The sequence below is a fragment of the Ceratotherium simum genome, chromosome 10 (assembly GCF_057802395.1).
Source record: "Ceratotherium simum simum isolate JZ-2026a chromosome 10, ASM5780239v1, whole genome shotgun sequence".
Taxonomy (NCBI): domain Eukaryota; kingdom Metazoa; phylum Chordata; class Mammalia; order Perissodactyla; family Rhinocerotidae; genus Ceratotherium; species Ceratotherium simum.
The window spans coordinates 55,150,685-55,165,903 of NC_141909.1; the positions used below are offsets into that span (position 1 = coordinate 55,150,685).

General features: G+C 41.8%; 1 protein-coding gene across 5 annotated transcripts in view; it reads right to left on the bottom strand.

The window, feature by feature from the left end:
- The window catches only part of ENOX1 (ecto-NOX disulfide-thiol exchanger 1), a 548,889-nt gene that overhangs the window by 45,233 nt on the left and 488,437 nt on the right, over positions 1-15,219 (bottom strand). For all 5 annotated transcript variants that reach the window (XM_014789964.2, XM_087436027.1, XM_087436028.1 and 2 more), the window contains 2 exons: positions 6,409-6,516; positions 1,994-2,050 (listed from right to left, as the gene is read on the bottom strand). In XM_014789964.2, the coding sequence (XP_014645450.2) occupies positions 1,994-2,050; positions 6,409-6,516 (165 nt within the window). The remainder of the gene's footprint in view (positions 1-1,993; positions 2,051-6,408; positions 6,517-15,219) is intronic.

Below are 15,219 nucleotides of genomic sequence, written 5' to 3' on the forward strand. Positions count from 1 at the left end.
ATGGATTCTAGAGAGGTATTTTTAAAATCTAAAAACTTCCCTCTAGAAAAGACAAAAGACCTCCAAGATTATCTCCTGTCACTTTTCCCATTTAATAATAAATGCCTTTGACATTCCTCAAAAAAAAGCCTACAGGATAGATATTGTTAGGCCTACCTTTACATGTATCATCTAATTTAATTCCATCAGCAGATGAGTTTATAATCATGACAACATCTTACCCAGATAGAACTTCACAATCACAAAGTGCTTCCACATCTGTTCTCTCATTTGCCTTTCACAATCAATCAGCCTTAAGGAAAGGTAAGTAATATCATCCTCATTTTGCAGACCAGGAAATTGAGGCATACTGCCACTTTGTCTGGTTTATTGGATTAGATGTAATTTCCTCGGAAGGCACAGAGGGGACTCTGACTCTGAGGAGAGCACATATGAAAGTTTTGGTTGAGAATGTGGCAGCAGTGTGTCTCTGGAAGACAGGATCCTGGAAACAGGTTTAGGGTAAGGATGGGGTAATGAAATATTACATTGGGAAGACAAACTCTACATAGGTCACAGTATTACCTATGGAGAGCTCTGTATGAATGGCTTCCTCCTCTAGCTTTCTACTTTCTCAATCCTATCATCTGTTCTTCAAAGCCAAACCCAAATCTCCCAGGTCCAGGAGGCCACTCTTGATTATCCAGCACAAAGAAACCATAATAACACCTTAATGTTTTCACGTGCCTTAGCTCATTACAACATCATGATAAGTTTTTGAAGTGGGCTTTGTCATTCATTTTACAAATGAGAAAAACGAAGCTTAGAGGGGTTAAGTGACCTGTCAAATTGACACAGTTAATAAGCAGCTAAGTCCAGATTTCAAACTACATCACATCACAGTGGCCGCACCTTCCTGTATACTTACCACATCTTGTCTATCGCCCATGTGCTCCTTAATTCCTCAACTCAGTTATAAGGTCTTTGAGGGCAGACACCAAGCCTTATATTTCTTTGTAACCACCCCCCTCCCCAGCACGTAGCAGAACTCCATGTACACAGTAGGTTCTCAATAAGCATCATATGTTAAATATCTGTTTGGTAGGAACAGTAATTAATGAGGGATTTTTTGGTACTCTGAATGTCAGGCTCTCTGCTATATATAATTAAAACAAGAGTGAACACGAAATGTATAATTTCTCCTAGCTTTAGGTTAAGCAGGCATTTATTACGATGTCTGATTCTGTATTTTGTGAAAAGAACTGCTTAGCAAGCATTTTCTGTGATGAGGATAATCAAATGCATACAGATATTAGAGAGATTTAGAAAAAGACAAAAACAAAACCATCAAACATATGGAGAGACAATGATCTACATGGTATAATGTTCCAAGACTGAGACTAAAGAACTTCCAAGGCAAAGAGAGTACTTGATTAATTTGGGGCAATTCAAGGAACACTAAGAGAAGAAGTCAGGGTGCGAGCAGGGATCTTGTACCATTATGCTCTATATCAAGAAGATGGATGCATCATGCTACTGTTCTGGGTCAGAAACAGAAGACAGGTACACTTTCAAGGTCTTTTCTGGGAGAAGGGATTTGCTCTGCACCCTCTTCAGCTTATCAGTCATTTCATTACTGTTTTCACTGACAGGCAAACTTAATAAACTTACATGCAATATACAACTCATTACCCTGTTGGGTCTCATTCCATTTGTCCTCCTAACACATCGTTACTTTGTAACTCTGAAAATATAAAGGGCTCAAACAAATTCGCTGCGATTAGAATTTTGTGGTAGAGATTAGCTCAAGTACTTCTACAGTGACATTTGGTAACCTAAGCTAACAACAGCAGTGCCTGTCTACCATATTTTATTGCCAAACCATACATAGTAATCTTTATAAGCCACTGAGAGGCAGAACTTCTGATTTCCTTTGTGTTATAAGTGCCACATTCCCATGGGCATTCAACCAACATCAAGCAAGAAGAGTAAATACTGGGTTAGTGGTACCTACATTTGTGTCCTCATGGCTGTGGCCATTGGTCTCGACCAATTCCTTGGTACCTTTTAACTGCAAATTTTAAGAAAAAAACAAAAGAAACCCAAATGAATAAGCAAGCGTGTATATCATTCTGTTAACTTTGATTTATCTGAGGTTGCCCTCTATAAAACTTCCAACAAGAAAAAATGGAGCACGTAATTCTAATGAATCTCATTGAAACCAGTCTGATACCAATATTTTATGAAACTTGATGGCTGGAAAAAGTAAATGGGTCTTGGTGATTATTTTTTAAATAATAAGATTAGAAAGCAGTTCTATAGGTATAAAAATGTATAAAATTGGTTCTTAAGAATAATAAATGATTTCATTTCCTAGTTGCATTGCTATTAATTTAAACCCTGCAGTGTTTGCAAGTTGCCACCAGCTAAATGATATTATACTAACGATTATTCGTGAATGTTGTATTTTCGGTTGTTTTAATATGCCGCAGTGCTACTGTACATGTCTTTCTTGAGAACATACTTGAATGACTGACGTTGTTTCTGGAGGCCTACAAAAACATGATTTGCTTCTTTTCTCAACGGAAGAATTGGAAAGACATCTCCTTGGTCACTGAGGCATTAGAAGAAAAGCTATTTCTCAAATGACATTTTTAGCAGTGAACATTGAAAACATTATTCTCTCTCTCAGAGGGCTTAGTAGTAATCAGTAATCAGGAAATTTCTGGAAACTTTTAATTGGCATTTTATCCTATCCTGGCTCAAAGCAGACATTTGGAGGCAGAGAGCAAGGGCACAGGGTGAGCCAGCATGGGAGCTATTTGCCAGTATTTCTTCCTGGCTTAGTATGCTCAGGAAGCAGCATCTTCTGTATGCCTTTTTTTACGCCTAAAATAAAGTATTCATGGTGGGAAATAAATGCTTAAAATTCGATAGAAAATAAATGCACATATACCACCAATGTGTTTGATTCAGAGCATTGGTTCTTTCTGGCTATTTGTACAAAAGCTTCTTTACTTTTTTTTTTAAGGCAGTCTCAAACTCTCAGAAAGAAAGCTGAACACTCTCCACGCTAAGAGAGGGGCTTTGCCAAAGGAATGGTAGCATGAAGAAGTTGAGCATGGGGCAGCCGATTATGGACCAAAGGCTCTTTGGCTCATTTCCACATGACTCCCACTTAAGAAAAAGAACATTCTGCCCGCTGTTCTTCAGGGCTACCTCAGTGATGTTTCTACACATAAATACAAGGGATCATGGGCGCTGTATGATATATAGGAAAAGAAAAAGTACACCACAGTGAGAGGAATAATATCAGAGGGCACAAAAGGACTTAAAAAAACCCTCTATGTTTTCCGATCTTAAGGTTTCCTTATTGTCAGTGCTCCTCATCTTCTTCTCCATCAGCCCTCTCTGCTCCTCCCAGCTTAGGTCTTGTGACTCATGCTTCTGCAAGTTAGAGTTAGCTCAGAAGGTTTTGTTATTTTTCAGCAGAAGTAAAGGACTATTTTGTTAAAGCCTATTCCACCTTTACATGTTTACTAGCATACATCCCCCTTGCTCTACTTCTCCCTTTTATATAAATTCCATCTTTCTACTCCATGCTATCCTTTAACTCTGCCCTATCTTTCTACGCTACTCATTTGCTCTCCTCTCATGTCCCGTCCACCAGTATTGTTCACTCCCCTGCTCTCCTCTGCCAGAACTACCACAGGCCACCCCTCCCTCCTGCAGCTGCCCCTCTCCTCACAGCTGATGCTGCAGGCCAGCCACGCTTTGCCCCTCACTGGCCTGCTCCCTGCTCTCTCCTCCAGCTGCTCCTTGCCTCCAGAGGGAGGAGTTGGACATCTTGTCTGATGACACCTGGGTTTGTGAACAAGCTCCAGATGTGGGAAGCTATCACCTTTGTAAAGAGGATGAAACGCAGGAGCCAGTGGGACTGGAGAGACCTAGAGAAGCTGTATCCTAGCAAATACGGAAGGCTGGGAACCTTCTGGAGAGTTTAGGGAATGATCCTGCCTTCCTTGGAAGGGGTGGGGCCTAGTGACCGTAAGGGTCTGCCCTCAGGACCTGTTCTTTCTTTTCAGGACCTCATCGTGTGGCAGTCGCTTTGAAGAGCAAAATTCCAGGTCTTCAGAGACGAGTATAGCTTTTCCTGTGTGTGTGTGCGTGCGTGTGTGCGTGTGTGTGTAATACAAGACTCTAGACCCATACAATCAGAATCTCCAGGAGTGAGGCCATTTGTTTAGGCCCTATCTACGCAGGTAACGATAAGGTGTTTATACATGTAGTTACTCTACATATATGCAAAGAAATGCTCATAAGGCAATGCTCATGGAGATACAGGTGTGTGTTTAAGTGTATATCTGTGTGTGGGCGGGTGCCTGCAGGGAGATGGCAGGAATGTCTGTTGCACGCTCCCATCTGCAAGGACGACAGAGGCACCAGGCCAGGGGCTCTCGGGAAAACAGCCTGGTGGTGGCAATAGCACCCAAACGCATTTGGCTGCTGTGGGCCCTCTTAGACTTGCGTATTCTCAGTGCCTTTGCTTGAAAAGAGTCATCCCATTTAAATTAGTACAGGAGATTTAAAATTGCTTCCATCCCAGTCATATTTCCTAGGTCTTTAATAATTTTAGTTGTTCTGAATCTCCTTCATGTTCCTGATTTATTATATTTTAAGTAATGGAGAGTGAAGTGTGATGCTTCACCATTGCCTGTGTGTGTGCTTTGCTCCTTAAAAATGCATGCCATAACAAGAATTTATCAATTCTTTTTTTTTTTTGTGAGGAAGATCAGCCCTGAGCTAACATCCATGCTGATCCTCCTCTTTTTGCTGAGGAAGACTGGCCCTGGGCTAACATCCATGCCCATCTTCCTCTACTTTATGTGGGACGCTGCCACAGCATGGCCGGAGAAGCGGTGCATCGGTGCGCGCCTGGGATCCGAACCCAGGCCACCAGCAGTGGAGCACGTGCACTTAACCGCTATGCCACGGGACCGGCCCCAAGAATTTATCAATTCTTTCTGCAAAACTTAGAATCTATTTTTATGACTGGGGTTTGGACTTCAAATCAAAATAAAGGATTTGAGTCATTTGGAGAAAAGAGAAATTCACCCTTCTCCATTCCAGTAAATCAAGGAGACAGAGACAGCATAAAACAACTAAGCTCAGAGCTGTGTCTGTTTGATCAGGCGCAAATCTGGACCCAATCAGCTCCACTTTGCTGGGAGTCTTAATAAAGGAGAAAGAACAGTGACTTCAGGTCTCCTAGACAGTAGGTCATTGTGCATTTAGTCAACAGTATTTTTCAGTTCAATCTAAATTATCCAAAATCACACAGATTCAGCCTCAGTCTAAGTTATTGAATCTATATTAATCATATAAAAATAATGATTAGTTTTATAAAGCATCTTCCTTCAAAGTTATAAAAGCTTACCAGCTATCCAACATCTTCACTTTTCCCTCACAAATCACTTATACTTTTAGGGGAAAGTAACTAAAAATATATTTTCTTGATCCTTCACCATTAAAAAACGGAAATCACTTGTAAAGTGACTGAGTCACAGCTGAGGTCATACTCTCCCAACTTCATATTTTTGAAAATATCACTTTTGAAGTTATTTATATTGTGCAAATAACCTTCTCATAAACCACGGTGAGTGAAAAATTTGAAAAAAACCTAAATTTGATTACCCTCCAAGGGTTCAGGTTACTAGATGTGATTTTTTTTCCTCCCAATTACCATTCATGACGTCTTTGGCAGCATGTGAAGGCCAGAAATAGGAAAGCATTTTAAGAGCTCTCCCTGTAGATACTGGGCTTAGATTTCACTCTGTTGCCAGTGATCCGTCTAACCCTGCAGTAAGACAATACTTTCAAATCCACTTATCAGTGTCAGGCCACACTTGAGTATCAAAGAAAGCCAGGACAAAACGATCAGATTTAGAAACTTCATATAAAAGGTTTGTTGCTCGCCGTGGTTAGATAAGTGCCCTGATGCACGGGGAGGATATTTGTTTAATGTTGCTATGAATCAGTCCTTCTTATTCACATGTCTGCAGGAATACCACGGGTTATGCTAAACCCATTTTCCTCACTAATAGACTTAAAAGCAAACGAGCTGCTTGCTTTGAAATATATCTGCACTGCCAATATTTTAAAACTTGGTATCAAAATTCATTTGTCTCCGGAAAGAAACTTTCACACGTCACTGGTGGGGCTTGGGGGGATCTAAATAAGTACAAGAGTGAGAACAGAGGTGCCGGGAATGAGATTATAAAATCCACATAGCAAAGTGGCTGGGATGGTGGGCAGGGCACGGGCTAATGGTACTGCAGATTAACTTCAGTAACGTGTGCGCGTGCCCAGCATGAGAGAGGCGCCTCGGGATTGGAACCGACTCGCCATCAGAGCTGTTGCATCACTCACCTGTTCCTGGAGGACTTTAAGTAACGCCTGTGTGTGTGACTGCTCTTCCTTGGCTTGTTCCAGTTCTGACTTTTTGTTGTTTAACTCCTCCTGGATGGTCAGCAATTGCTGTGAAATTAAAGGACATTTAGGATAAGTAGGACTGAAGGCCAGGTGATTGTAAGATATTCAAAATATCCATTCAAAAACACGAGGAGAAGATTTTTACGTGTCTTAAAGCTTAATCCAGACTTCAGTTAACTTTTTTTGTGCAGTTCCCCCCCACTGAGTGTACCGAGTATTAAAGTTATGGACACATCATTAGGCTGTTTGTGATATTGATGCCACAAAACTGTTTTAGTATTTGTGAAGGCACCATTCTATTCCTTTGAAAAAATGCATATTTGTAAAAATATGCAGCACAGTGTTAATAAACCAAAACATATTGATAGATGAAGAAATTAAATAATAAAAACACAATGTAAATAGTCAACTTGTCCAATGTTACTTCATTTTACATATGACAGTAGAGCCAGCTTTATGGTAGCTCTGCAAAAGTACTTCACCAAGTGGCTGGGACCACAGAAGATCCTTTTACTTTCTCTGTTATGACGGTGATGTTTTATTAGATCAGCAGGACTGAGGGCCAAACTGCAATCAATATATCACCTGAGAAAACTGCTGATATAAGCTGTCAAAACACTAAGCTATGGCCTACACTGATATTTTTAAGCAGGGCCACTGAAGGGATTTTGGTAAGCCTTGAGCTTTCCTTGCCCTATCAACTGTAACTCATGGGGAGGCTTACCTGGTCTGCCAAAAGCACAGCGCTGCCCAGCACTCATTCTCTGGAACATGTTTATATTTTAATATATACACGGGCTGGAGAATGCATTCAAGAACTTCAAAACAGGCCCTGGAAACAGCTATGTCTATTCAAAGCTTCTTGACAACAAAGGACTAGTTTGAAAAGACAGAAGTGCATTTCCTCTGTTACGGTACATAAGCAATGCTGCTCTAATGATACGAAAATGTCGTGCACACCTGCCACGAAGGGAGTGTCTCTCCCATCGAGGCTGCTGCTTCAGGGCCTTGACAAGCTGGCTGCAGAGCTGCCGGGCCAGTTCTTAACTACCAGGGCCTGAACAGACACTGGCACTAGATTTCTGATGCTTAACCCTACCAACTGGAAGCATTACATTAAATCTTCAAAACCATGAGTTTTGGGGTAGGTTGAGGGTAGGAAGTACTCAGAAAAACACCCCGTGTTTCCCTTGGGTTTGCTTGTTCTGTTCCCTACTCTGGCACTGGATATAAATTTAAGAACCTACTCTGGTTCCCTAGCATAAACAGTGATTTCCTTGCAATTTTCTAAAAACTCAGTGCCTCCTATTTCACCACCTGCCCAGGTATAATCACATGAGGTAACACATCCCACACTGGCTTCCTTAGCACCTTATGTGATTTCATTGTGCATCACTTGATTAAACTACAGAAACCAGGGAGCCCATTCTATACTTTGGCACAGTGACAAGTACCTAAAATGACTGTTTCCAAACAGTAGGGAATGATCCTGTTCCTTCATTCTCATTCCTGACTGGCCCCAGAACAGTCTTAAGGGCATCTGGTCCCGAGTTCAATGATGCCGAGTGAATTTTTACATCATTAGACAATTTTGAATCCAATCCTTAAATCTGCTTTAAAAAGAGGCCAAATGAGGGGCTGGCCCGGTGGCGCAAGCTGTTAAGTGCTTGCGCTCCGCGGGGGCGGCCCGGGATTCGCTGGTTTGGATCCCGGGTGCACACCGACGCACCGCTTGTTAAGTCATGCTGTGGCAGCGTCCCATATAGAGTAGAGGAAGATGGGCATGGATGTTAGCCCAGGGCCAGTCTTCCTCAGCAAAAAAGAGGAGGATTGGCATCGGATGTTAGCTCAGGGCTGATCTGCCTCACAAAAAAAAAAAGAAAAAATAAAGAAAAAAAAAAAGAGCCAAATGAAGGACAGGAAAATGTCTTCAAAGGTAGGTAGCTTGTGTGTGCTCACTGCAGCACTTGAGGTAGCCAAATTCAGAAACAACTGATGTCCAGCAGAAGGGGGTTGGCTACATTAATGATGGTGCATCTGTATAATGGAACACTATGCAGCCATTAAAAATGAAGTTGCACCAATGTCTCTGGACATGGAGGAAGCTCATGATATACTGTTCCCCACACAAGAAGTTCAGGTTATGAAAACTCGTTGAATTTTGCAACATATTCATAGAAAAGGATTTGGATTCTGTCTCTGGGTGAGTGGGTTTATGGATCTTTCTTTTTAGTTTTGCTTGTGATTTTCTGATTTTAAAGGAGTACATCCTGCTTTAGAAATGAGAAGAAAATCAAATGAATTTGATTAAGGTTGGGGAAAGGACAAAGAAAGGAATACTACCTGGATACAACTCTCAGCTGTTATTATCAACACTGAATAAATAAGAGGGAAAGTGATAACTCCATGGGAGTCTGCCATTTCATCTACACAGTTATAACACTTCTTCATTCTCTTAAAACACACACACTGTTATGACCAGAGTTACTGTGCTCTACATCCACACTAACACTTTGTATTATTCAGCTTTCTAATATTTGTCAGTCTAGTAATACTAAGATTCTTGATCCTTTAAAAATTTTGTACTTCTCAACTCCCTATGACTTCAAGCATCTCATCATACGCTTGCTTGCTATTGAGATTTATTTATACTTCTTAAAAGAATAGTCAAGGGTAGTGGTTCTTAAATCTAGGGAACTTTTCAAAAAAATACTGATTCCTGGGCCCCCCAGAAGACCAATTAACTCAGAATATCTAGGCAATAATACTTTTTAAAAAACCTTCATAGAAAATCCCACTGTGCAGCTGGGGATGAAAACCACTGTCACCTTTAATGCTTATTTAATCCTTATTCTACTACAATGTGACTCCCATCTACAGTACCCTACTCACACTGTTTTCGCTAAAGTCACCACTACTTTTCTAATTGCCATCCAGTATGCCAGATTCTTTTCTCCTCGCTACACGCTTTCTCCAGGTGATCCGATTCACACCCATGGCTTCAACCATGTGACTTATGATTTACAAAGCTGAGTTTACAGCCTCTGCCTTGTTCCTACTACCTACTAGACCCTTAACATATGGTGCTTCCAACTATGCATAATATCACCCCTCCTCCTCCACACACCTCAATCTGTTCCTCTGGTATCCAGAATTAAAATCCTGAAGTTAACCCCTGCCCTTTCATCACCCTCACAACCTCTCTGCCTATTCCTCTGCCCTCTCTCCATCTACCTTCACTGTCATGGTTAAGGCAACCATTTCCTCTCTTCTGAATCTGCTTGTTGCTCCTGTCATTCACCCTACACTCCTGAGAGAATTGAGCAATCTAAGAATTAAAGTGCTCCCATGCTTCAAAAATACTGTTGGTTCCCCAACCTCTAGTGGAGAAAATCCAAACCACTGGCATTCTCACCCTTCCCCAGACATGCCAGGTCCTTTCATGACTCTATGACAAGCTCACTACTCAGATTCTGCCTGGCAGATTCCTATTCATTTTTTAAGCCAACTTAAAGAACACTTTCAGGCCAACACCAACCCATATAATGACTTTATACAATAGAAAAGAGCCCCATCCTCTAGGGAGACACAACTCCTCACTAGGCAGTAGGCAGTGGAGTGGGGGCTTGATTTCATACCCACTCACCCATTTGGCCTGGTGCACTTGTCCAGGGCAGAATCGGCACAACTAGATGCAGTCGCCTTGGGGTCTTCCTCAATAGAGACCACCTCCAGTTACTCAAAGTAAAGTTAGATGTTCTAACTTCTATGTTCCCAAAGCACTTAATATGCTATATTACATTTCATAGATATCTCCTCAACTAGACTACATCCACCAATGGTAGGGTCAATAATTAACTTATCTCAAACGCATAGTAGGTGCTGAATGAATGAATGCTTGCTCTGGTTTCCCCACTTGTATGGGATTAAACCATGATCTAGCAAAAAATAAACAAACAAACAAAAAACCACACACACAAAGACAAAACCAAAAAAAACCACAATAACAAAAACCACCTGAGGATCTATCACTGGGTAATTGATTGTTCTAGACATAAGGGTATATGCAGCTTTCAGAGGAAAGTAGCAGTTCCACTTAAGAGATTTTGATTCATTACTCCGGCACTTCCAGATATCCTTTTTAATCTAAAGGGGAATATTTCTTAAAAGGCTAAGGAAATCCAATCAATGAATTTATAATTATGTAATTTATTTCCCATGTTCCACCAAAAAAGAAAAAAACCACAACTAGAGGAAAAATAAAATCAATACCCTTAGACTGTTTTCTGCATTCTTCAAAATTAATGCTTTCTTTTGTTTACAAAGCATAAACTCATGAATCTAATATTTATGTATTCAAAACAATGGTGATTTAAAACTACTGTTCTTCATTTGACTAGATGTCCTATTGTCCTATGTCCTATAAAAACAATGCAATAGTCCACAACTAGATTATATAAGTCAGCCTTTCTGGTCCTTTTTCACTTGAAATTTATGAGACTGTGTACCATTCTTTATGGTTTAAATTTTTAAGCACCAAAGTGCCTCAATTACAGAAGTTCACAGGCAGCTAGAACTTAATCAGAAGAGTCTCTCGGTTGGATTGGCTGACTGCAGCATAATTTTAATTTAACATTGGAGAGTGTGGCATTAAACAGATGCACTATTACATTTTTTGGTGGTTACAATTGAGTGTGTTCCAATTAGACAATTATCCGTATGCCAATCAAGTGCAGACACTCTGGCGGACAATAACAGGTAAATAAATGCCATACCTGACACATCTTGATATTTCCAGGCCACTGATTTAATAGGATCATTTGTATTGCTCTTTGGGGATGCAGACTTCAGTGTGTAATGGATCTTTCTCTCTGACAAATTCAAAGAGCATTACAAATGTTATTTGGAGCCCCAGAATAAGTGAGGTCACATTTTCGTTTTTACACATGAGCGAATCATAGGCACACAGAGGTGAAGTCAAGTATCCAAGGCCACACTGTCTGGGAGAGACCTACCACTGGCACAACTCAATTTTCCTGCTTTAAACCGTGGTTTCTACCCTGGCAAGCACACTGTACTGCAATTTGAAGTGGAAATCAGGACATGCCAAACTTAAAATCCTCCTAGCAATGACTTCCACCTAGGCACTCACCATTTCCACTCAAGAGCTAGGCTGCTGGAGACATGGCTTTTGTGTATACTTCTGTAAGTAGTGTGGTGGATCTAACTTTCCTTTGAAAACTGTAACCCCTTCCTTGCCTTTTTTTCTTAAATTTTATAATTTTGTTACCAAGGTGAAGTTTTTATATAGCTAACAGATAATATAAGGTTAGATTCCATGAAAGTCACAGACTATAGCACAAATACTCTGTATGAAGTATACCAGCAACATCTCATTATAAGCTGACACAGAATTGTGATAACTCAGGAATCTTTGGCAGGACTGGTGGGCGGCCTGGGGATGGAGGTGGTAGTTAGCATAAAATTGAGAGGACCCCTAAATAGAAAACTGATTTTGTGTCTTCCATGGTAGTGGAGGAGTACTCTTTCTAAATTTAGGTTGGTGGTGGGTCAGGTGAACTTATGACACCAGGTAGATATACATTGATAGTGACTGACACCTACACACACACACACGCACATTTTTTCTCTTTCTCTCTTCCCCTCGTTTCAGGATTTCCCCAGTGCTTGGCTCTTATGTTCAGTTCTTTTAAAAACAATCCGCTAATATTCATTCATTCGATCAATCAATAATTCATTCGTTCCTTCAATTAGCACTGATCTACTGTGTGCACAGTGCTGGCCTAGACAATACAGAGGATTTGGAGGAAACAGACATTGTCCTTAAGATGCTGGGTCACAAGGATGCTAATATATACACTACGATTAATTCAGGGCGGCACAAAATAATAATGGCTCCAACCAGTGTAGTTTCCCTAGGAGATTTTTGGGGATCAGTTTAAATGGCTCAGGGGATCCATTTTGAATCAGAACTTGTTCTACTTATTAGAAATGAGCCACTGAATATTCATGCATAAAATCTGGAAATATTTGAACCCATGGAGTGTCATCAATTTAAATTTAATGTGTGTTTGCTCTTTTGAATTCAGTTTTAATAAATGTTATTCCATCTCTGTAACTTTGCTATAAATCAGATGCCTTACTCAGGGTTATGCTTTTAAGGCCAGTAGAATATCACCTAAGGAAATGAGGTTGAGGGGCTTCCGAAGATAATTTTCCACCAAAGGCCATGGTGGATATGACTGTCCAGATGGGCCAATCCCAGCAGCTATTTTAATATCTAGTCTGTGTGGCCATGCCCTGTCTGTGCATCTCGTCTCCAACCTGATTTCTCAGGGTATTTCAGCCTGCCGCCTGAACCCATCTGTGCCCAGCTCTGCTAGATCCTTGTCACCTTGTCCTGCTATAAGGTGAGAGGACATCCATTAATCCCCCCTGCCCTGGTGAGATCCTGCTACCCAAACACAGTTTACGGCTGCTTCTTTCTCCCCAGTACTTTCCAGACCCTCCACCCCCTCAGTCCTGTTTGGTTCTCACTGACTTCAGAACCACTTAGGAAGGTCAGCCTTAGGTGCTGCTGCTGAAGTCTACCTGTGCAGCTTTACATCTAACACTGTGAATCCTGAGCCAATCCCTGATTGTTAGGGAAAGTTTGAGATGTAAAAAGTCAAATGCATATTATCATAACCTAAGAGCAAGGCTTTGCCTAAAGGCAAACTCATCTAACAGTATTCCTGATGAAGGAGAGAAGCCTGGCTCAGGGGAAGGACAGTCATTTTCCATCTGGTACCTACAACATTCAATTTTCTCCTTGGGAAAAAAAAAACATGGAATTGAACTAGCTTGAATTTTCTTGTCACATGAGGTGGTGAGACTACTCAAGATCTATCCTAGTTTAAAATGTCGTCTGCTTCCACCTGGGGATGAAACTGCCCTTCCGTTTACGGCAAGGTACAAGGGTACCCCAGCCTGTGGCCTGGTTTATCAATCCTGGTGCCTCCCTCTCTGCCTCCAGCATGGTGACCCCTGGGAGAGAAACATCTCTCGGAGAGAACTCCACCATTCAGATGACTGATAATGGGAACACTGGATCATAGAAATGAAATTGTGCTCAGGGCCTAATATCCTATTATACTAGGCTATACATATTTAATTCCTTGGGTCTCTCCTCATAAATCAGTTCCTTCAGGCCCTTAATCTCGTCAATATCTTTTCTGATATTGAATTTTAAATGCCATTCTCATTGCTAGGCAGACAGGCAATCTCTTCCTTGTGATGGGATCAGGTTTCATTTACAGGCCAGAGACGCCTGGAGCGTGGCCCTGTTCCCTGACCCTGCTGTTAAGGTCCTAATGTCCACCAGAGCCAGACAGCCCAAGTGTAGGCCTGCCTGGACTTGCCCTCTCAGAGGTCAAGACCACGAACCCCGGGGTCATGGCTATCAATCCTGTGGGAGCCTGGGTCAGCCCTGGGAGACTGGTAAGAAAACAGAAGTAAGTGTTTTCAAGGGTTTGAGTCCTGGGACGGGTGCTTGAGACATGAGGCACCCTGCCATCCTCCCAGGGCAGCTTGCTCTGGCAAGGATTCCCTTTTCTGAATGTATGAGTAAGGGCCTGACCAAAGGACACACATAGTGCACACATCAGAGCAAGATCTCCCAGGTGTGGGTGAGAGGAGGGCACGGGCTGTGGATTCTCCAGTGGGGGAAGTATGCAACCCCAGAGAGCAGGGACTTGAAGCTGGAATGTTTCCAGGTTCCCCATGGCTGGCCCATGATACTGGGATTTCCCCTGCTGTAGAGAAAGGAAAAAGTCCTCAAATTCTGTAAGCTATGCAAAATTTCTAAAGGGAAGCAGGAGTGATAATTGTAAGACTTCAAGAGTGACTGAGGGGGCTGGCCCCATGGCTTAGCGGTTAAGTGTGCACGCTCCGCTACTGGCGGCCCGGGTTTGGATCCCAGGGGCGCACCGACGCACCACTTGTCCAGCCATGCTGAGGCGGCATCCCACATACAGCAACTAGAAGGATGTGCAACTATGACATACAACTATCTACTGGGGCTTTGGGGAGAAAAAGGGAAAAAAAGGAGGAGGATTGGCAATAGATGTTAGCTTAGGGCCAGTCTTCCTCAGCAAAAAGAGGAGGATTGGCCTGGATGTTAGCTCAGGGCTGATCTTCCTCTCACACACACACACAAAAAGAGTGACTGAGACGTGGGGAAACCCAGGGAACCACTGAGATGCAGATTTGGGGACCCAGGTCTGCAGGCAGTGGTGGGGTACCCAGGGCAGGGCCCTGGGAGCTGTCTGCCTCAGTGCAGGTGTGATAATACACAATAAGCAGGTATGACTGTACAAAATTTAACAATAATAAAACTAACCAAAGGTCCATCCATTTATCGTCACCATGCACCAGCAATTCTAAGCAAAATCAGTAACCAAATACTCCTTCCTAATAAAAACCCTTTGTTGATCTAAAATCTATGGCATGGTAGTGTTGCCATTTCCATTCAGATTAAATAATATATATGCCATCTTCAAATTAGCACATTTTCATTGCTTACCCTTTACCAAACATATTTTATGTAGAAACTAGTTTGGAAAATGTCCAGTTTCATAGTCTGCTCCCACTCCCAATCCTTCCCTATCCCCTCCCCCCCACACACAAGGACACAGCAACACACATTTGTTTGGATTTAGAATCATTTGAGTTTCCTTTAGACCCAGT